Source organism: Sus scrofa, chromosome 13 (genome assembly GCF_000003025.6).
Source record: "Sus scrofa isolate TJ Tabasco breed Duroc chromosome 13, Sscrofa11.1, whole genome shotgun sequence".
Classification (NCBI taxonomy): Eukaryota; Metazoa; Chordata; class Mammalia; order Artiodactyla; family Suidae; genus Sus; species Sus scrofa.
This window is the reverse complement of record NC_010455.5, coordinates 42,211,287-42,234,517: the sequence shown is the minus strand read 5'-3', so window position 1 is coordinate 42,234,517 and position 23,231 is coordinate 42,211,287. Positions and strand designations below refer to the sequence as shown.

Here is a 23,231-nt window from a genome sequence, read left to right as displayed (position 1 = left end):
TCTTTTTGAATTATGGTTTTCTTTGGATAAATTCCCAGGAGTAGTATTGCTGGACCATGTGGTAGTTTTATATATTTAGTTTTCAGAGGAACCTCCATAATGTTCTCCATAGTGGTTGCACAAATCTTACATTTCCATCAACAGTGTAGGAGGGTTCCCTTTCTGCACACACTCTCAAACATTTATTCTTGGTTGATTTTGTGATGATGACCATTCTGATTGGTATGAGATGCTACCTCATAATAGTTTTGATTTGCATTTTTCTAATAGTGATACTGAACATCTTTTCATGTGCTTTGTTATGTAAATAAGCAATGACAACTTTAATTTCTAGGAATGTCATAGGGTAGGTAATAGGAAAATTGTCCACTAAAAACAATTTGAAATGCTATATAAGTATACAAACATTCACTCAAAAGCATAGTTGAGCTTGGAGAGAAAAAAAAAAAAGGTGAGTTAAATCAAAGAGGGATCTAAGATTCACGCAATAAAAGAGTGCTAAGCCTATTGCTTCCTGATGGGGACTGTCCGTAGACCTTTGTGAATAAGATAAATGAAAAATAGGATTGCTGAAATAAACAGTGGTCAGAAACCAAAACCAGCATATCAATAACAGTTTGAAATTATAATACTGTATTTCCAAACATTAGAATTTGAATAAGGGGATGATGGGGGATGAGATCTAAAAGAGATCCAAGGTTGCAGTGTATGCTAAGGATAGAGAGATTGATCTGCTTTTAGATATTGATGGGGAAATTGAGCATTAGTGTGGATTATACAAAGAATAATCACTACTGAAGAAAATAAAATGCATAATTTTTATACCATAGGATAAAACTTAATGTAGACGTTGGAAGAAAGGGAAAAGAAAAAAGGGAAACAAAAAGATGGTATAGTATGGTGAAATAAGAAAGAAGAATTGGCACAAATATATGTGTTAAAATAATATTGTCCAATGGATGGTGAAATGCTGTAATGTTTACAAAAAAAAAAAACGCGTTTAAAAGGACACAGTTTGAAAATAAAGAGATGGAATAATTTACGGCAAATGAGACAAAAAAAGAATAGATCAAGAGAGTAACCAAATGCACATGCCATAATAGAGAAAGTAGTTAACTTCTGGCATTTGACATTAAGCTATTGCAGTTAGAAATCTTAACAGTTTTTTCGGAAGCTGATGAAACAATTGAGACAAAAAATAAACAGAAAATTCAGATAACAATGAATTTGCTCTACCATGTATGTAGAACTCCTTACTCAACCAATGCAAAATGTATATTTTTTGAAAGGGCATATGGTTTAGGCACATGCTTCAACTTTGAATGAATCAGGAAGGAATCCTCAAATTCTAAAAAAGATGGCATTATAGAGGTTCTTCTCTCTAATCACAGTGCTTTAAATCAGTCCTTATTAATAGAAAGATAGCAAAAACATTCTGTATATTGGAAATGAAAAGACATACCATGAAATAACCCTCAGGTTAAATAGGACATGGTAACAAGAATAGCAAAGTATGAACATTATATAGCAGGAGTTGGCAAACTACAGCCCACAAGCTAATCCCAGCTGCTGCCTCTTCTTACAAATAAAGTTTTATTGGGACACAACCACATCCATTCCTTTATTTATTGTCCATGGTTACTTCCATGCTGCCATAATAGAGTTGAGTAGTTAAAACAGACTGAATCTGGAATTTTAGAGAGAGAATTTGTCTCCCCTTGTTCTCAAGCATCTAGCAAAGAATCAGAATCAAGTCCAGATTCATTCCTCTGTACATATGGAAACTTATTGTAAACATTCCCAGCAATTGGTACCAGGAAAGTTGGCTCACAAAAGGAGAGAAAAATGAAAACATTTCTGTACCTCGGACCATAAACAAAGCTCCAAGTGAATTAAATACCTAACTGTTAAGAGTGAAAATATAAAGCTTATAAATGAAAATTTAAGAATATATTTTTGTAACCTTATGTTAGGAAAAGGTTTGTTACATAAGATTTTCAGAGCACCAAGCACAAACCATAAAAAGAAATTTGATGACTACATCAAAATGAATGCTTTTTGTTCAATGGAATCTACAATAGAAAAGCTTAGCCATAAAAAAGAATAAAATAATGCTATTTTGCAGTGACATGGATGGAACTAAAGATTCTTATATTAAGTAAGTCTAAAGGAGAAAGGCAAATACCATATAATATCACTTATATATCAAGATATCTGGGGAGAAAAAAAAAAAAAACCAAATTCATGAACATGGAGAATAGACATGTGGTTGCCAACGGAGAGGAGGAGAGAGTGGGATTGATTGTGGCTCAGCAATAACAAACCTGACTAGTATCTAAGAGGATGCAAATTCAAGCCCTGGCCTTTGCTCAGTGGGTTAAGGATCTGGCAGTAATGTGAGCTAAGGTGTTGGTTGCAGCTGCAGCTTGGATCTGGTGTTGCTGTGGCTATGGTGTAGGCAGCAACTGCAGCTCTCATTTGGCCCCTAGCCTGGGAACTTTGATATTCCGAAGGAGCAGACCTAAAATAAAATAAATAAGAAAAACTAATAGATGGTGAATTTATAGCTGTCATTTTTAATATATCAAGATCATTTAAATATATAAAGGATAATGAAAAATTAGAAAATAGGGAGGAAACAAATATAAAAGAGGGCAAAGTATAAATTGGCTATTCCTACAAGAAGAAATATACATATATACATATCACATTGGAGACAAAATAAGTAAATCTGTGATACCATTTGCCTATCACATCAGTAAAAGCTTGGAAATCAGATGCTTTCAAGTGCTGGTAAGGATGTGAAAAGATAGAAATCTGCAGGTATTGCTTCTAGGAGTTCAGAATGGTGTATATATTTAAAAGTATGTATATAATGTAACAAAGTTATAATATATTATAAATATTATAATATTTATATACTTAAAGTATATAACATAACTTAAAGCCCATAGATACCCAGGGAAACATGATCTTCACAATGTTATTTGTGGGGAAAGATTTGGGAAAGCTAGTTCCTGAATACGGAAAGAATGGATAAGGTAAACCACAGTGGAATACAATGAGAGAATAGTGGTGAGAAAGAGTAAATTATGTCTATAACAACAAGAATGGGTTTCTAAAACAATGTTGAGAGAAAAAGGTAGAATGATATGGAAAGGATGGTACAACTTCTATATAAATTTTTAAACTGTGTGAGAGCCCTATATATGTTTGACATATAAAATATTTATAAAAATGCAGTAAAGCTTATAAATACAATATTAATTATAAAAATGGTGAAGCTCTTGGGTGGGAGAAGAAAGAAAGGGTTTGGGCATAGATGAGGAAGCAAAAATGATGATATGAAAAAGGAAAACCAGAAGAGTCTTTCATGGACTTGTTATAGCAGCTCATCAACTAGAGCCTATGTTTAAATCAACTCTCCATTAGAGGAAACAAACTCCATAGACGTTTGTCCTTCCAGCCCCATAGGTCCAGGTGCTCAAACAAGGTCATCAGGTGTGGGTCTCTCTCTGTACTTGGCTCTCCTGGCCTCCATATTGGCTCTGATATTAGGCAGTCCCATTTTAATGTAATCTCTGGCTCTTCCACAGTTTACATCCTACCAGTTTGGTAACTTAGCAGAAGGAAAGCACTTTCCTGTAGTATCACCAGTATCCTCTGCTGGATATCATTCCTTTGAATGGCTCATTTTTTGTCCTGTGTCCACTTCTGAATCAGTCAAGTGACAAAGGACTAAGGATGCCTAGGTCACTCTCCCAACCTGAGAATCAGGCAGTGGGAATTGCCTAACATATGGGAAAAAGAAAAAAATAGGGTGGTATGGCCAGAACTACAGAAAAAGGATTCTGGGGAGACAAAACAAAAACAAAACACAGATAGCTGTAGGGGACTTGAATCAATGCTATTTGTAGAATGAATTGCCTTGTTTATTGTAGAAAAACTGGGGAAAATGGAAAAAGGTTAACTCCAAATGTCTAAAGCACTGCCATTTGTCTGATATATATTTCATATGACCCCACGGCATGAATCCATGACAAAAAGATGGACCTGTTATAAAGGGCATCTCTATGATTGTTGTAGTTGATTATCACAGAAGGAATGGATTGTGAACTTCCTATCACTGAATATCTTGAAGCATAGTTTGTTCAGCTACTTGGCAAAGATTCTGTAGGAAAGGACTAGGAGAATAGTTGGGCTTGATTAGTGGTTCTGAATCATCTCAACAGCTTATTAAAGCAGAGATTTCTGGGACCTTCTCCCAGAGTTTCTGGTTTGATAGGTTTGGAACAGGACTCAAGTATTTGCATTTCTAATAAGTATGCAAGGTGATGTTGATGCTACTCCTCCAGGGAACATACCTTAAAAACCAATGGGTTAGATGATTTTTCAACATGTTTACTGACATTTTATTTTTTGTGATAGTTAGAAATGTTCTAGAAACCAGTATTTGCGTTATTGAGAGAAAACTTTAGGTACTTCTTTGTACCTGAAATGTGTTAAGGTCTGGCTATGTGGGTGCTTCTGGAGTAGATGAATTTTGCATAGCCTCCTGTATCTTTTGGGTCATTGAGAACATTAGAATCATTAAGCAGTTGCACATTGATAAAATGATCAGCCATTTTCTCATGTCATCGTTTTTGTAATCCTATTTCTCCTTTTCCACAGGGGTTTCAATTTTCAACAATTTTGTAGTAGAATGGTACTTAAATTGGAAAAATGAAGTGGCTTCCCAAGGAGGGTGTGTCCTAGTCTTTCAGAAAGTAACTTTGTCACATACAGGCAGAGACTGACAGAAAATCATTCTTTGGTACCTGGCTCCCAGGTGTCAAATCTTGCTTTCCCCTCATCGTCTCACGTGTACCCCAGCTTGTGGCTTTCACCCCCCAAAGAGGATTTGAAACACTTCACATGCCTTGCTGCATACTACCTCTGCATCAACCAGGAATTGTTTTCCTCTTGAACTTTATTTTGTCCTTTCTTGATTTTCCAAAACTTTCCTTTGGAAATTTTGCTATAATAGTTGTCTGCGAATATTCACATATTTTTGTAGGCAAGGTCAAACAGTGTTTATACTTTTCCTAAATTGCTTTTACATAAACAAAGATGAAACCTTTTTAGAAAAGCATTTAAGAATGAGAAGTTTTATAGTCAATGCTCAACCATGAAAAGTTTCAGCTTAGCAAAGATGATGAAACATATGGTCAAAATAGTACCTGACAAGAGTTCCCATTGTGGCTCAGTGGTAATGAACCCCACTAGTATCCATGAAGATGAGGTTTCAATCCCTGGCCCCTCTCAATGGGTTAAGGATCCGGCATTGCCATGAGCTATGGTGTAGGTCACAGATGTGGCTTGGATCTGGTGTTGCAGTGGCTGTGATGTAGGTTAGCAGCTGCAGCTCCGATCTGATCCCTAGCCTGGGAACTTCCATATGCTGCACTCATGTGTGGCTCTTAAAAAAAAAAAAAAAAAGAAAAAGTACCTGGAAGATTGGGCCTAGTGGATTTGGGTTAAGATGGCTATCTGGAGTGCACAGGGATTTAAGAAAACTCTTTTGTTGCTCATGTAACTGCTTGAAAACGCTAAATCCCACCAGGGCAGTGCTGGTAGGGAGAGTGGAGTATTTTAGGAGGACATTTAGGAGGACCCAGAATACATCTCAGAGGACATTAAATAGGGAACAGCTTGAATGATATCTTCTTTACAACTAAGCATCTGTAGCAATGGACTTTTGTTTCTTTATAGTGGTATATGATCTGAGTTTCCCATCTGAATCTCATAAATGCCCATTTTCTACATTGTCTTCTCTTTCAGACTTCGACTGTGAGAAAATGGCACTCAGATTCGGCCAACATCTCATCAAGCCCTCTGTGGTGTTTTTCAAAACAGAACTGTCCTTTGCCCTGGTGAACAGGAAACCTGTGGTCCCAGGACGTATCCTTTTTTTTTTTTTTTAAGAAAGGAAAAATAGAAAGCCTCTGAATCTAACAGGCCAAATGAATATAGGATTGACCTCTGGTTTGTTGAAAAAGGTAAACAAGGAATCCCTTGCATTCCCCCCTTGGAGAAACCAGGTAAGATGCTATTCATATCTATTCTCAATCCATTTGGTGGCACCAGTAATATGCTTGATCAATGTTGCAGAACTTCTGAAAAGAGTTGCTTAGCAACCGTGGCCTTGGAGGTGAATCTTTGCTTGACCTTTTCGCTATGGTAGCTATGTAAATAAATAGGTGCTTCTAAGATGTACCCAGTGAGGATCCTGAGCACTTTGTTTTTGCCTAACAGTTGTGAATTTTAATAGAAAGATAGAGATTGTTGGCACTCTTGTGATGTGGATGTAAGGTATTACATGATGATTAGAGACAGACTTGGTTTCTTTACCTCTGGGAGATCATTCGAGCTATGAATTTTAATTAAATTCAAATATATCAGTACGCTTACACATTTTTTTTTAATGTTAGGCTCTGAAATAGCATTTTATCTTGGAAAACATCCCATCTTTTAGGTCACTGTCCAATGCCATTGATGGTAGAGTATTTTATTTCCCTCTGACCAGAGATTTCGGTAGAAACTTGATTCTTTTACACTGGGATAAGCAGGATTTGGTAAAATGCTCTGGAGAGTTATTTTTAGGTTGTTGAAACTATTACTCATGACTGTAGGCATATGATGTTTGTACTGATTTTTCAGAATGTTTTTCTCTCCTCCCCTCCGCCTCTCACAACTTAATTTATTATGCAGAGGGCAGCAAGGTATACATTTCATATTTTGAGATAGTAAGTGTTTCTTCCCTGAAACATGGTTTTTCTTTGAAATAAATTTCTGAGTAATTCCGAACCTAGAAATGTGTCAAGATTTTTTCCAGAGTAAGTTGTATTTTTTTTAATGGGATTTTCAAAATGGTTGAAAACTTCTTTCTTGTCAATGTAAGTATTCTACATTAAAAAAAAAATACAGATAATAAAACATGCACCAAAACATAATTGTGATTTTTATGATAGACTTTATTTTTAACCTAAATAAATTCTGTAAATTTACAAATTAATGATCATATCAATAAACAGGTAAATAATATACATTTCTAACAAAAACTATTAGTAAATAATACATACATAATATTTAACTCTTTATAAAAATATTTGAAATAAGTGTATAAGACTAGAAAATTACAATCTTGTGTTCATTGAAATTAAGACAAATAGAATGAGAGTTTGTATAAAACAATAATTTTTATGTTTTATGCCAATTTTATATTGAGTTTTTCCTAAAAGACCTTGAAGTTCTTAAAATAACAGAGCATTTTATTTTCTCATTTGATTTTGCTGCAAGTTTTTGGTTGTCTTTTTCTTTTGTGGAATTTCTTTTTTTTTTTTTAAGCAAAATGTCTGGGAATTCCAGCGTCAAAAGAATATTGCTTTACATGCCATCTGTTTTTGGGTGCCAATTTTAAATTACTTTTTATCAAAGAATTGAGAGAATTGGGATAAAAATGTGAATTTAGATAAATCTTAATGCCTTGGACAGAAAGAATAGGAAGATGTAGAGATGCACTTTTAAAAAAAATGGCTAATAATGGAATTTTGCTTTGTGTGTGTGTGTATGTGTGTGTGTGTATATATTTTACCTCATATCTTGATAGAAATAAAGTTGATTTTTCATGATCTTTTTAACCAGTTCTTAAAATATCATGCATAAAACCTGGGTCATTTTTGAGTTTAAATTCAAGAAAAGTTTAGGTATCTGCCTCAAGGAAAATGTTTATACCGAATAGTGAGCAGTGAGTGAATGATGACTAGTTTTGCTCCAGATGGTGCTGGAATTGCCATTTTGGAACTGAGTCCTGTTCTGTTAACCATTTCTTTAAGTAAATGCCAAGAATAAGAGGATGATTGTTTTAAAATTAACAAACCTCAGTGAGGAAGGTATTGAGGAAGACCTGGCCTTTCTGGGGGTGAGAACAGTGAGAACTGGAACTTTATTGTAATCAGTATACTCTGGAAAGCTGTTTCACATTTACAGTGTTTAAAGTGGTTTCAGGGCCAGTAGATAATATATTCAGGCAATCCTTTTTATATGATGATTCTGTACCTTTTTATTTTACTTTACCTCTAAGCTCTGTTAGGTGACAGTTGTGAGAATAATCTTAATAAGTTACTCATTTGCTAGCAAAAAGCCATACTCTTTTGTCCTGTGATTTGGGAATTGAACCTTTGGATCTTTGCCCACTAATATTTCATAAATTAGATGGTGAGATGGCTGCAGTGGACTTGAATCCCCCCATGCTCTACCCTACCTGCCTTATATAAGCCCCTTGTTGTATGTCTTCCATATCATCTAGCTTTTTGCACACTCTGCTGCTAGACTCCTCCCGTCCAGACTGCACCTCACTCTAAACCATAACTCTGATCCTATGAGTCTTCTATTCCTTTGCAAACAAACCACTGATGTATCTCATGAATCTTTTTTTTTCTTTTTTCTGAGGATAAGGTCCAAATTCATTAGTATCTTTTAAAAAGATTTTCATTATCTTATGTCAGCTTCCCCACTTTTAACCTGCTTTCCGCACGCCCCTCTTTACCCTGCCTCTCTCTTCCCATCCTTTTCATTTCAACTAAAATGCTTTGATACCTGTCTTGCCCTCTTAGGGAAAAAAAAAATTGTTTTTATAATACTTGGTTCCTTATTGACATGTTGATTCATTCAGCAGTTTATTACTGAGCTCCTACTATGTTCCAGCTACCAGGCCGAACACTAATTCCAATCTGCATCAGACCAGAACTATGTTCATTCCTGTTTGTCTCTGCACTGAGTCCTTAGTTCCTGGGAAGAGGAACTGCCTAGGAGCAAAACCTACTCTTGCACATCTTTTTCTTAGCACCCAAAAGTATTAGGTTGACTGAATTTATAGTCAATCTGTAAACATCAGGAGGTGTGGGTAGTTTCAGTTAATGGAATGGGGCATTAAGGGTCCATTGAAATCCTGCCTTTTCAATTTTCCTATGTACAAAGCCATATCTTGTCACCACTGTATTCCAGATTTTTTAAGTACCGCATTCAAGCTGTATTTTCCCAGCTTTCCCTACCTGCGTTGTCAGTTACAATCCTGTTTTCATTTCCGTAATCCATGTGCTAAGTCTAAAAGTCGTGAAAATTGAATCGATGGCGGATGGGAAAAGATTCTTTGCTACCTTTTTTTCTTTTACATGATAATTGATCAATGGGTAAGTCTGTATTTTAAGGGCTGTGTACTGGTATCTTTGATGATTTCTTTTGAAAGAGTGGTGGCGTTTGGGGAGTGTGTCATTCGTGAGAGACTTGTAAATGTCATCTTTGAACTTGTGTCCTCTCTAACATTTTGCTTCCCCCTCTTCAACCTTTTTTTCTTTTGACTCTGCTCACGGACTTTTAAAAATATATTTCTGAGAAGGAAAAGAACTGTCAGATCAGGGGCCGCAGATATACTTTTGAAGCAGAACGATTTGCTTCATTCTCAAGAGAGCCACTTCAGTCCCTCATTGTCCTCACCTAAAGCAAACACTTTTGCTAGTCACAGTGTTTAAAGCCGATTGAGTAGGCTTTGGCTTCTGTGGTGTAATACTGTGGAAGCATGTGTCAGAATGTCTTTAATCCGTTAATTTCCCATTACTGGAAAATGCTTTTCAGCCTGTCTTGGTGAGAAAACAGAAGCATTTTGGAGATTGCCTGTTCAGAATTCTGCAGTGAACATTTATTCATGTACCTTGGTATAGCCCAGTTATTGTCCACGGCTTAAAAAAATTGGAACCAATGTAGTTACTGCTTCTCTCCACCCTCTCCCCTTCCACTGGGCTGTGTCTATGGCTCTGCCTACCTCTCATCTTGGGTTGAGCATGAAAAATGAATTGGAACATTAGTGGAATCCACTGGGGGCCTGGGGCTTTTATTGCAAATAAAATTATTCATTTGTTACGTCCTGTTGTTTGCAGTAGACAGCGTATTGATCTTCAAATTGCTATTCAGAATGGCATATGGAGCCCTAACATAAGGGGAACATGGCCACGTTTGTGGACAGGCTGAATGTGTTATATAATGACAGAGACAAACCTTGCTTGCCGGCCATACTGCATTATACAAATCATTTGTCAACAGTTTACTGAATCACTTATTGAATAGGGCAGATTTTTCCAAGCGGGAGCATTGCACACAGAATATTATCTGGGCCAAGCCATGTTAGGATGATGCATTGGAGATAGCTTTACAAAGTGTATTTTTGAAGAATTAGACTAGGTAACTTAAAGGACATTTCTGCTGACGTCTTAGAAGCAGAAGTTTGGTACCATGGAAATTGTGTTCTAAGGTCCAGCTTCAATTGATACACAAGAAAAATCTGGCAAATGCCTTTTAATACAAAATTTTACCTTCCCAAATAAGTCCTGTTCAGTCTTCTCTGTTTTTAGGCCATTGCCACATTGAGTACTTTTAAAATAAATGAATAATAAAAATAGCTTCATTACTTAACAGTGCTTCTTATGGATTAGATGCTATAGATAAAAGTGACCTTTTAGTCGTGCTGTAACAATCAGAAATATTTGTCATTTCCTGAGTACGTTGTAATCTTGTGAATTTCTTTAATTGTTCAGGAAACAGCAGTTATTAGTGATCTGATGATCTTTCATTTCTCAAAAGAGTTTCTTTTTAAACCTTCCTATGCACATAAAATGAGCACAAGCACTATTTTAATATCGTTATTACTAAAGATAGATTTTTGCTCTTAAAATTTCCTTTTTTTTTTCCCCCACCCAAGACAAGCATATTGTATATTAGCTAGCTTAAACTACTCTTGGAGAGATGTTCAAAGCCGGTCTTGCTGTCCTTTATCCTGAGCTGAAATGGGGCAAGTTGGCTTTTTTCTGGTCATATTTTTGACTTTATTTGGCAAATTATTGTGCTTAAAAGATCCACATGTAGCAGTAATTGTCAGAGAATTCTTAAGCTGTTTCTATGGGAAATGTTTCCATATAAACGTGCACTTACCTTTGGGTTAAGAGAGAACATTGCTTCTGGCTAGAACCAGTTTTTGATGACATTGGTCAGCAGGAACAAAGGAAGCTCTTGAATGCTTTCATCATTCACTAAATTGACTGACATCTTTTCTCAGGGTCTAGAGCCTGCCCCAGAGGATCCTGCTAACCCCCACTGCAAGACAAACCTTGTGTGACTATCATCTATCTTGACTTGTCATCTGAGGAATCACTGCACAGAGAGCAAATATATTTTATCTCAAACGCCATCACTTTAGTTGGTAGTGAGCTCACAGTGTTGAGTAAGATTCTGAGGCTGCATGCAGGGCCATTGGGCAGGAACTGTCATGGGTAGCAGAGGAGAAAAAGGCCCTCCTTGCCAAATCTCTTCCTCTCCCAAGTGTATTTTTTGTTCCTGGAGCTGAGACTGGCATCTTTATTTTTGTTATAGACAGAATGATGGATTGTTGACAACTGACACTAAATGGATTAATAGATGCTTTGAGTGTGTGCAAGGAACATTTGAAATTGGACAGAGAAAAATGTGTGGATTTTTATACATTTTGCCCTGGCCTCTTCGAATAAAGGTGACTTGCCCATGAAGCAGTGTGCCTGAGGCATGTGTACACTGGTCTCTAGACCTTGTCCAGGCCCTTTTCGTGGTTCACTGTCTTTCCCTGGCTCCTTGCCTTTCTTCCTATTGGTTGCTGAGGATACTGGTAGGTAGTGATCTTATATTTCACTTGCCCCCTAAGCTTAGTTACTTCCTTTTGACTGTTTGCCTTTAACCTTGACGGCTTCTCCATAATAGGATTTACCTTCTAGCTTCAGGCCCTGCTGTGATTGGGGGTGGGGGGGTGGAAATGGGATGGGCTGTCCTGAGTGGTTGTGTATTTGAGGAGGGAGGAAGTCCAGCTGGCTTTTTGATCAGAGCTTTTCAGGAAGTTCCTATATTCTCTCAGAATTACATGAAGGCTTTAGGATCCTTTTTACAACCAGCGAAGGATACCTTTACCATCTGTCGATCTATTGCCGAACGTAATTCTGTTAGCTGTGTGTGTGAATGTGGGGAGGGGAGAATCATGTGTAGGGATGCTCTCTCTCTCCAGCTCTAGGGAATGGTAGGATGAAAATTATATGTATTAAAATAATATTTTGAGGAGTTCCCGTCGTGGCGCAGTGGTTAACGAATCCGACTAGGAACCATGAGGTTGCGGGTTCGGTCCCTGCCCTTGCTCAGTGAGTTAACGATCCGGTGTTGCCCTGAGCTGTAGTGTAGGTTGCAGACGTGGCTCGGATCCTGCATTGCTGTGGCTCTGGCGTAGGACGGTAGCTACAGCTCCGATTCAACACCTAGCCTGGGAACCTCCATCTGCCGCGGGAGCGGCCCAAGAAATAGCAATAAGATAAAAAAATTAAAATAAAATAATATTTTGAGTATTTCCCATATTGATTACACAAATGAATAGCTTAGCTGTTGCCCATTTCTTTCGATTTCTACGTGAAACTCTCCTCAGGTAATTTTAAATTGTCATTGTTAACAATTACTGAACTCTGTTCATTATATTCTGGGCATATTTTTGACCTGCTTTCCATGCCAGCCATCAGATTGTGAGGAATAGGAAAAGGCTGGTCATGGTGTTGCCAGCCTTGCACTTGTAACGGAACATAATTAGAAGTAATGAATGGAATAATACATCATTATTCATAAAAAATGTCATGTAATTAACTCAGATAATGCAAAATATATCCTAATTTCCATTTGGAATGAAAATAGATTTGTTAGAACATCAGTAGGCAGTTAATGTTTATCCTATATTTTCATACACATATCAAAACTGTTAAAAAATCTATTGAATGAATATACATGGATTTTCTACAACACAATGAGTCAAGATGGCTTTCTTTTGCTATTAGAGGCTTGTGTATATTCCTTATTATATATACATAATTTATATATATTCAGTTCTTAGATTAGCATAATTTATATTTATTGCAAATTAATGATCTAATTTATTTACTTAGTTCCTGTTTCCTTTCTCAAACTAATTGACTGAAAAAATAACTATAAATTTGCAAATAGCTCTTGGGCACAAATCCTAAATTGGCCTTATCCTAAGAACTCTATACAATACTAGGTATCTGAACTAGTTTTGTCATATAAATTATTTTGCTGAGATTTCTGCTCTAGGCTTTAAATATGCCTCAAGAGTCATGGTTTGGCTTAGAGGAACCCGCAGTTGCGTGTCAGGATGTGGGTGAAATGTCTTATGCAGAGGAGTTATTTTTTATACCTAACAGTTAGTATGACGCATGGCACTGACAGTTGTCACTGTAGTTCCCGAAAGTTCTCTGCTGTACTGGTCATGAGCCTTTTAATCTGCATTGTGAGGGGATCTGGAGAGTCCCAGGGGAGAGGTGGAGAAGGGACTGTGAGTACAGGAATATTTCAATATTCTAATAACAGGAATGGATGTGCCCACGGGTACAGTCTCAGTAATAGCACTGCTTTTAGAGAGATGAATGCTGATAAGAGGAAGTTGCCATTACATCCTAGGGCTCAAACCCGGTATTTGTTCTTGAATGCGATGGAGTCTAGCAGAATGATAGTGACCAATGAATTAAAAACAACAAAATTCTTCCTGTATTTAAAGTGGCTGTCTTCCTTGCAGTGTTTGGTAATGGCCTAACACCAGTTGAGGGGAAAGCTTAATTGTATGTAGTAAGAGGAGACTGAGGCAATGTATACACACACATACCCACACACATACATTCAACTTGCTAAGAACTTTTATTAAAACTAATATTATAGAAATAAATTCATTGAAATAAAGTAAATTAAAATAATATTATATGACAAGCAATGCATTGTTGAGGTCACTATTTTGTCCTCCCTTCCATGAATGTGGGCTGTTGAAGTGGGAAAGCTGAGTCTCAGGGCAATGTTGGCCCTACTTCATGGGAGTCAAGACTTCACCCCAAACTCTTGATCCTCATTCTATTGCTCTTTTTGCCACTTCTGGTTGCTGTCCTGTATGTAACAAACCTTTGTGTATCATTGCTCAGGTGTCCTCAAGAGTTATTTTTCTCTGGAATCTTAAATACTCCCATTACTCCTACTTTCCAGCACTATATTTTTGTAAATCTATACTCTTGCATTGGTATTTTTTATTGATATTTTAGTGGCTTTCTTGTTTGGTCATAATCATTATTATCATTTAGGAATAGGACTAGCCTTAGTGACTTCTGAAAATCCATTAGCCTTAAGCCTGTCTTTGCAGCACTGTGATTATGACGCCAGTCATTTTAACTTGGTGAGCTGTGTAACTTGCTCCCAAGTAAAATGAGTCTAGGAGGAGCAGAATTCATCTGGCTCTCTAATTTTTCTCTTCTCTAATAGGTTTTGAAATGGCTGTAGTTATCGAGAGATCTTTTCATCTTCAAGATTTATTTCCAGTTCAAGAGATTTGTTGGAACTCAGAATTATCTGTTGAGTGCTAATACTTTAACAGTAAACCACGATCCCCTTCCATTCACCAAAAGATTGCTTTAAAATTTGTTAAATAAAATGTGTCAAGATAAAATAAGTCAACAGAAATTGCATTAAAATCTTTAGTGTGTTTCTCTTGAAGACATCTAGAATACTAGTTAGTATTTTCTATTCTGTTTAGGGACCAAATGACCCCTAGAAGCTTTTTAATCATGGAGTTGTATCTGTAATAATGTAATTGAAATTCGGGGCTGGAACAGTCGTTCAGTGAGGCTTTTCGTATTGCCCTGGAATACGGGCAACTGGGGCCTAAACAGAAAGGCTGACATCATTTTGGAGAGATACTGTATGTGGGAGAGATCCATACTCCCATTACTAAGAGGCAGCAGCAGAGCCAGACCTACTATGTTGAATTTCAGCTCCACATTGCCAAACTCTGTTCAGGGAAGAATGGTTGGAATGAGGAAGCCAAGAGACAGTTTTCTTCCCTCGTTCTGGAGTGATAACTCCCAGGGCCCCTGAAAGTCAGGTGCAGGAGGTAGCTCGAAGCCATGAGTGGATTGATTCAACAAAAGGATGCTGGCATCTTGTTTCCTGGTGCTGGCTGAACTGTAGAACCTAGAGGCTATGTAGGCATTGTTGTCAGGTGGGAGGGCGTGGGCAGCCCAAGCTCCTTAGGAGGGCTTCCCTAAATTCAATGGCAAATGTCCTTCTAAGAGTGCAGAGGGGATAATGTGACAAGGGAGGCAGAGACAGGAGTGATGTGGCCACAGTCAAGGAAGGCTGGTAGCCACCAGAAGCTGGAAGAGACAAAAGGTTCTTTCTCTCTAAGAGCCTCCAGAAGGAGTACCACCCTACTGACTCTTTAATTTTGGACTTCTGACCTCTGAAGCTGAGAGAACATCAATTTATGTTTTTTTAAGCCCCAGTTTGTGGTAATTTGTTACAGAAGCCACAAGAAACTCCTTTTTGGCCTACCACAGCCACTTCCTTGTTGTTGTTTGAACATTCTAAGCACATTCCTACCTCAGGGCCCTTCAACCAGCTGTTCCATCTCCTTGGAATACTACTCTCCTGATGTATGTATGCTATACCCTTTCAGGTCCTTCAGACCTTTACTCAAGGAGTTCCCTTTGTGGCTCAGAGGTTAACGAGCCCACCTAGGATCCATGAGGATGCGGGTTTGATCCCCGTCCTCACTCAGTGGGTTAAGGATCTAATGTTGCCTTGAGCTCTGGTGTAGGTCACAGATGTGGCTCAGATCCCATGTGGCTGTGGCTGTGGCACAAGCCAGATGCTGTAGCTCAGATTCAGCCCCTATCCTGGAAACTTCCATATGCCACAGGTGTGGCCCTAAAATGAAAAAAAAAAAAAATTGTATGCAAAGGTCATCTCAGAATGGTCTTCTTTTTTATATAAGATTATAGCATCCCTTTTGATTTCTTTTTCTTTGTAACATTAATATTCTAATTTACTATGTATTTGTGTCTCAGATGGATGAGAATATGAGCTGTGTGAGGGCAGGAATTGCTGTCTGGTTTGTGCTGACTGCATCCCCATGTGCCTGGCACATGACAGGAATTCAGTAATTATTTGTTAAATGAATAATTGGGTTGACCCTCTGGACTCTTTAGCTTTAAAATTAGGGGAAAAAAAAAAGATGAGGATCCTCCCTTAGAATTTATCAAATCCTTCTACTTGTTTACACCTGGCTATGCATTGCAGTGGTTAAGAGTGTCAGTCTGGATTTTTATATACCTACACACATGCACACACACTTGAATGTGTAGTTAATATTTATCATTCCAAAGTGGGCAAGTCTGAAAAAGAGAGAACTACCAGGTGGTTTCGGCATGAAAAAACACCCCCTCCCCTCCCCCCACCCCAGCACAGTTTTTGTAGATTGCCATGAAGATTCTAGCCAGACTTGTGAAGTCAGCCTTTCTTGACTGAGCCCTTTGTCTGAGGTGGTATTTTATATCCTCTGAACTGTCAGAAATGAACACAGGGTTTGGTATCTCATCAGCTAATGAGCTTGATTTCCCAAGATTTTATTTGTCACCATCTTGCCTTCCTCAGGAAGTCTGGAGCAGGTGTGTGCACTTTCTTCAGCCCTACATATTGTTATAGCTCTATCTTCTTGGCTTCTCACACATACAAGTTCTCCTACATATTTACTTATTTATAAATCTTTATTTCTGATGAATTCCTTTGATAAAACCTTCTTTAGATTTATTGTTATTTATACAATAACCAAGGCATTGCCAAGACAGTTTGTCAACTCATTAATTTCCTGGAATGTTTAGAAAATGTCTTGACTATAAAGTCTGTAAGATTAAGCGCTTTAAAATAAGTACAAATGGAACTCCCACTGTGGTGCAGCAGGATAAGAATCTGATGAATGGCTTGGGTGGCTACAGTGGTGCGGGTTCTATTCCTGGCCCAGAGCAGTGGGTTAAAGGATCCGGTGTTGCTTCAGCCATAGCATAGGTTGCAGTTGTGGGTGCAGCTATTAAAAAAGAGAGTGCAAACAAGCAAGAGTCAAAAAGAAAATAAACCAAGAAAGATGGAGCCCAAAGTGAAGGCAATGTATGAAATAGATACCAAGTGTCCATATTGTTAGAAGTAGGTCATAGAGTTTGCCCTGAACTTGTTAGCAGCACCCTAAAGAGGGAAAGAGAGATGCTCTCTTTGAGGTAAAATAGGCTTTTTCAGAAAATGTAGAAACATGACCAACATCAGAGGTTAATCGTTTCTGTGAATCTTACTTCATGGAGATATTGCCAGAATTTGTGATCGAAAGCATTCTCAAAACATCCTAACAAGACACATGAAGGCTCTCCCTCTGAAATAATCCACAGTCTGGTCCTCCTCATCCCCATGACTCCTGGTCCAGGCACTAAAATTTCTGATTCCTAGTTTACAACGCTTCCCAACCACTTCCCTCCCTGGCCCTTTAATCCAACATCACGTAGCAGCAGGCATGGTTTTCCTAACAGAGACGTTAAACCAAGTTATCCTCTTGCTGTAAGAATTTTTAGTGGTTATTTCCTTCAATTAGAATAAAACCTTGAGTCTTGATTTTGGCTCCCTGGATTTCTGCCACTCCCCCACCTCCCTTCAGTGAGCTGTCCCCCACACTGGGCCTTTGCAACAGCTGTTGTCTCCACTAGCAGTGTGCTTCCCTCTGATGTTCACATGCCTCCTCAGTGCTCATCTTTTCCATTCCAGTCCCTGTGTCACCTCCATATGCACGCCTTTCCCAACCCGACTACAGAAATCAAACTACGGAAACCATGTTTGGTGATTAGCAAGGCTCTCTCCCTGTCCTATCACCAGCGTTGTTGAACAGGCAGGGAGAAGAAAGACTCTGCTGCCAGTGGGTTTAATGTTTCGTTGACCCTATTTGCGTTCAGAACCACATATACTTGTTGAAACTACCAGTGCGCTTGGGACAGGGAGTTGGAGAACTGGATTCTAGCCCCATTGGGGGACCCAGGCAAGTCATTTAATCTTTTTGTTTTGTTTTCTCATCTGCAAATAAAAATAACCTTACCCACCTCCTAGATTTTTTTTTCAAGGACTGAGTCCAGATGATGTGAAAGTCAGAAGAATCAATGGATTTGGTTGTGGAAACATGGCAATAATAATTATACTTTTTTTCATTGTCCATTATCATGATCCTTAGAGGCTGGTGCAAGGGTGTGGTGTTGGATAAGGGGTGCCATTTAATTGTGGTCCTAAATTCATTAAACCAAAGCTTAAACCATATTGAAGGAATTTTGGAATTTCTATATGAATATCACGTAGCAACTAAAATAACTCAGGCCCACTTTTAAACTATTCAATTAAAAATGGCTTTAAAATAACACCTAGGATTTAAAATAAATCTGTAAAGTGGTGGGGACTTGACATTCTGTGAGTGCCCCCTCCCCCACCACCCCCATTTTTTTCCTGTGAAGTATCATTTAAAAAAAATCTTACTATGTCTACTGTTTTTAGTGTCTGGGAAGAGTAGGTAAGTGAACAGTCCTAAGGTTCGTTTATGGCTGAGTGTTGCTTTGCCAGGGTGTTTTTTAAATTAAATCCTCAGGGGATTTAGATTAGTCTAGATGTTGAGCTCTCATTAATCGTCGTGGGAGCTAGTGTACGCGTCTCTCTCTTCCACACACAGCACTGAAAAATGACCCTCTCACACCAGCTTTGTGTCTTGCTCTTTGAACTAATTTAAATGGATTTTTTTTTTTTTTTTTTTTTTTTGAGTGCAGCATCTCTGTGCAATCCTCAGGGCAATGAAATTGGTAACAATTTGCTGATAAGCAATAGGCCTGCCTTTTGCAATGCTGGACCTCTACAGGTTTTAAAGGTTTGGACCAGAACTGACTCACTTTCTCAAATGTAGGCCTCTCTTTTTCTTGTTTCAAATGAAGCTACTCTTCTTTTTCCTTTATCTCTGTCTCTTTTCTCCCACATCTCAGTCTCCTCATCTCCTGGTATAATCAGTACACAGTAGGTATTCAGCACTAATGGAGCTGTAAAATTGCTTGAAACTACTGGAAATTTTTTTCTTTATTTTTAGGACCGCAATTGTGGTATATGGAAGTTTCCAGGCTAGGGGTTGAAATGAAGCTGCAGCTGCTGGCCTATACCACAGCCACAGCAATGCCAGATCCTTAACGCACTAAGTGGGGCCAGGGATCAAACCCTCATCCTCGATGATACTAGTAGGGTTTGTTTCCACCGAGCCATAATGGGAAATCCTGAAACCACTGAAATCTTACAGAGAAGAAGAGTTAAGCTATACTCAATATATTTGGTATTCTTAATGCAATCTTAGTAACCAGCCAATGAATTGCTTGACTAAATGTTTTGTTTAAATTATGTCTATGTAAAAGTAATCTAGTTTATATCAAGTGTAACAGGGTTGAAAATCTTGCATTTGGAGTTCCCCTTGGGGCGCAGTGGAAACAAATCCTACTAGGAATCATGAGGCTGGGGTTTCGATTTCTGGCCTTGCTCAGTGGGTTAAGGATCTGGTGTTGCCGTGAGCTGTGGTGTAGGTTGAAGACGTGGCTCATATCCCACATTGCTGTGGCTGTGGCATAGGCCGGCAGCAACAGCTTCAATTAGACCCCTAGCCTGGGAACCTCCATATGCTGTGGGTGTCGCCCTAAAAAGACAAAAAGACAAAAAACATAAATATATTGCATTTATTTTTTTAATTATAAGAATATCTTCCTATTATACAAAATAAAAACTATAAACTCATTACCCAGGAATAACCCCTGCTAAAATTTCAGTTTGTTTCTAATTTTTTTCTATTTTTTGATGTTTCTCTAGGAAAGATAAATATTTTATAAGCTGATTTAAAAAATTTTTTTAATTGTTATTTCCCCAGTACAATTTTTTTTCCTACTGTACAGCATGGTGACCAAGTTACACATACATGTATACATTGTTTTTTCTCCCATTATCATGCTCCATCATAGGTGACTAGACATAGTTCTCAGTGCTACACAGCAGGATCTCATTGCTAATCCATTCCAAAAGCAATACAATAACACTGAGGTTTTTGTCTCTTTTGTCTTTTTTTTTGTTGTTGTTGTTGCTATTTCTTGGGCCGCTCCCGCGGCATATGGAGGTTCCCAGGCTAGGGGTTGAATCGGAGCTGTAGCCACCGGCCTACGCCAGAGCCACAGCAACACGGGATCCGAGCCGCGTCTGCAACCTACACCACAGCTCACGGCAACGCCGGATCATTAACCCACTGAGCAAGGGCAGGGACCGAACCCGCAACCTCATGGTTCCTAGTCGGATTCGTTAACCACTGCGCCACGACGGGAACTCCACACTGAGGTTTTTAATGATGGAGTATTAGTGTTCCAGTTGGACCTACTATAGTTTATTTTTTACTATTCAACCTACATATAATGAACATTTCAGTGAAGGATCTTAGGTCCCATTCCTATCAAATTTCTTAGACTGGAATAACTTGATAAAATGTTATGCAGTGTATAAATTGACAAATATTCCCAAGTTTGTTTTATACAAGGAACACATGTAAATGCCCATCTCATTATACTCTCATCAACTTGAAAAGTTTAAGACTTGGGAGTCTGTTTTAATTTTTGCCAAGTTATTTTCCATTTGAATTTACCTAATCACTGGTAGGATGAACTTTTATATGTATTTATGAATTATTTTCATCAGTTAATTATCTATTAATGTCCTTTGCTCACTTTTCTGTTGGATTATTTATTAAAACTCAATTTGTTAGAGATCTTCTACATATTAACCCTCTGCTTGTCATACTTATTGCACATTTTGTTCCCATTTAGACTTATCCTCTTTAGTTTACTTAAGATGTTTATTTACATAGAGAAATTTCAAGTTTTTTGTAGTTAGGCTTATCAAGTTTATCATTTGTGAAGTTTTCCATTTCTTTTACGAAGTCTTTCAATCCAGAGGTCAGTTAAATATTTATGTATATTTTCTGCATTTTTAAAAAAGATTTTTTTTTTTCCTTTAGTCTACTATCACCAAGAACCTCATGGCACTTCATAGACATGCTTTAAAAATTCACTTTATCTTCCTGGCAGCCCTTTGAAGGAGAATGGAGAATGCTACTTCCACATTATAAATGAAGAAACTGAGGTGTCTAGCAATGAACCAGTCTGTTTCTATAAGCAGAGCTGTGTGTTTGCAGTCTATAAAAATAATAAAGACAGTCCCCTACTTTTTTTTTTTTTTTTTTTTTTTTTTTTTTTTTTGGCCTTTTTGCCTTTTCTAGGGCCGCTCCCTCGGCATATGGAGGTTCCCAGGCTAGGGGTCTAATCAGAGCTACAGCCACCGACCTATGCCAGAGCCACAGCAACGTGGGGTCCAAGCCATGTCTGCAACCTACACCACAGCTCACGGCAACACCAGATCCTTAACCCACTGAGCAAGGCCAGGAATCAAACCTGCAACCTCATGGTTCCTAGTCGTGTTCGTTAACCACTGCGCCATGACAGGAACTCCGTCCCCTAATTCTGATGGTTCATCTTGTGATTTTTTGACTAAGATGCTAAAAAAGTGATAGGTATTCAGTAGAAACCATACTTTACATTTTGTATTTTGATCTTTTCCTGGCTAGCGACATGCTGTCTCATGTTGCTGGGCAGTGGCAGTCGCCACAGCTCCCTGTCAGCCACATAATCAAGAGGATTAACAACCGATACTCTTGAAACCCAGACAACCATTCTTTTTCACTTTCAGTATACCATTCAATCAATTCTATGAGATATTCAATACTTTATTATAAAATAGGCTTTGTGTTAGATGATTTTGTCTAATCAGAGGCTTTCATCGAGTCATTCATGAAAACTTTGCAAAACTGTAAAATACTGCCACTCTTCACTGCAACACTTTTTTTGTTTTTTTTATTTTGGTTTCAAAAACATGCTTATTATAAAATTATTTATGTTAACCATGATGTGGGTTTATTATTTTAAATACATCATTAAATATAATTTTTTTCAGTTCTAATTTCTAGTTAAATATTAATAGATTCAATCTACATAAACACAGCACTTTGGAGTCATCAATACTTTTCAACAGTTTTAAGGGGTATGAAGACCAAAAATTGGGTGGACTGCTCTTCTGAACCCTACTCCTTTGCCTTAGCTCTAGCTTCTCACTTTTCTCCCACTATTTCTGCTATAATTCTCACTTAAAAAGAGGACAAAGTTTCAAGTCTCATCTTCTCGGGGCAAAGATGATGTGGAATGCTGAAGCAGTAGCCATAGGGCCGAGTAGTTTAAGTTTTGCAGCCCATGACTCCCTCTGAATCTTTGTTCAGCCTCTTACTGGTAATCTAACTAAGCTGTGTTTCCTTTAGTTACTGCATGCTTGGCGTGGGGTAATAGTATCTACTTCATGGTCTTGCTCTGAGCATAGTGTGAGGTAATTAGTATACATAATATGCTTCAAGGGCGCCTGGCCCCACAAGGGGTCAGATGTCGGCGATTGTGTTGTTAAGTTTCTGCACAGGTAGAGTTCTAAAAGACTCGAATGTGACATTCTATTCCAGAAAGTTCTTAAAGTTTTTCTCTTCCCTTATGTATTTTGTTATCAAAGCTTAAATTCCCCTGTATTGTCTGTTTTCCCTAGCAGGACCCATTCTATGAAAGTGGATTTTTTTTTTTTTTTTTTGTAATTGTGTGGTTATATTCCCTTTGGGGTGGGGTTGCTCTCAAAATGCATTTCTCTTCCTGTAAATCCATAAAAACTAAAGCTATCATCCCTCCTCCCCCACCAAATTCTTTCATTTGTTTGCAGTTCATATCCCGTAAACGTATAGATTTTCCTTCTTCCCTTGCCCACCATGTCAAGGGTCACTGTTTATATTCTGTCACTATTTATCTCCTGTGCATGCAGGGGACTCTGCAGCCTTCCTGCCAGCTATTATCAAAATTTCCATCCACTCCAGGGCACACAGTTGGTTGTCTTCATGACTCCCGCTCACACTAGAGTCATATTACTTTTGCTTAATAGCTTGTTTCTCAAGCTGCAATCCTGTGCTCCAGGTCACAGGTTTTTCTCCAGGCACCACTGGTCTGTCTCTTCATCGCTAGTGCCCACTCTCTCATCCACCTTGCTGTACCTTGTCTTCAGTTCGCTGTCCCCCCTAGGGACATGGTCACCAGCTACATTTTATCCAGCTAGGTGGCCTCTGTTCACACGTTTTTCCA

General features: G+C 38.2%; 1 protein-coding gene across 11 annotated transcripts in view; it reads left to right on the top strand.

Annotated features, from left to right (window-relative positions):
- The window catches only part of FHIT (fragile histidine triad), a 1,440,837-nt gene that overhangs the window by 650,282 nt on the left and 767,324 nt on the right, over positions 1-23,231 (top strand). For all 11 annotated transcript variants that reach the window (XM_021070759.1, XM_021070758.1, XM_021070765.1 and 8 more), the window contains one exon: positions 5,821-5,940. In XM_021070759.1, coding sequence (XP_020926418.1) covers positions 5,838-5,940 — 103 coding nt within the window. In that variant the 5' untranslated portion in view covers positions 5,821-5,837. The remainder of the gene's footprint in view (positions 1-5,820; positions 5,941-23,231) is intronic.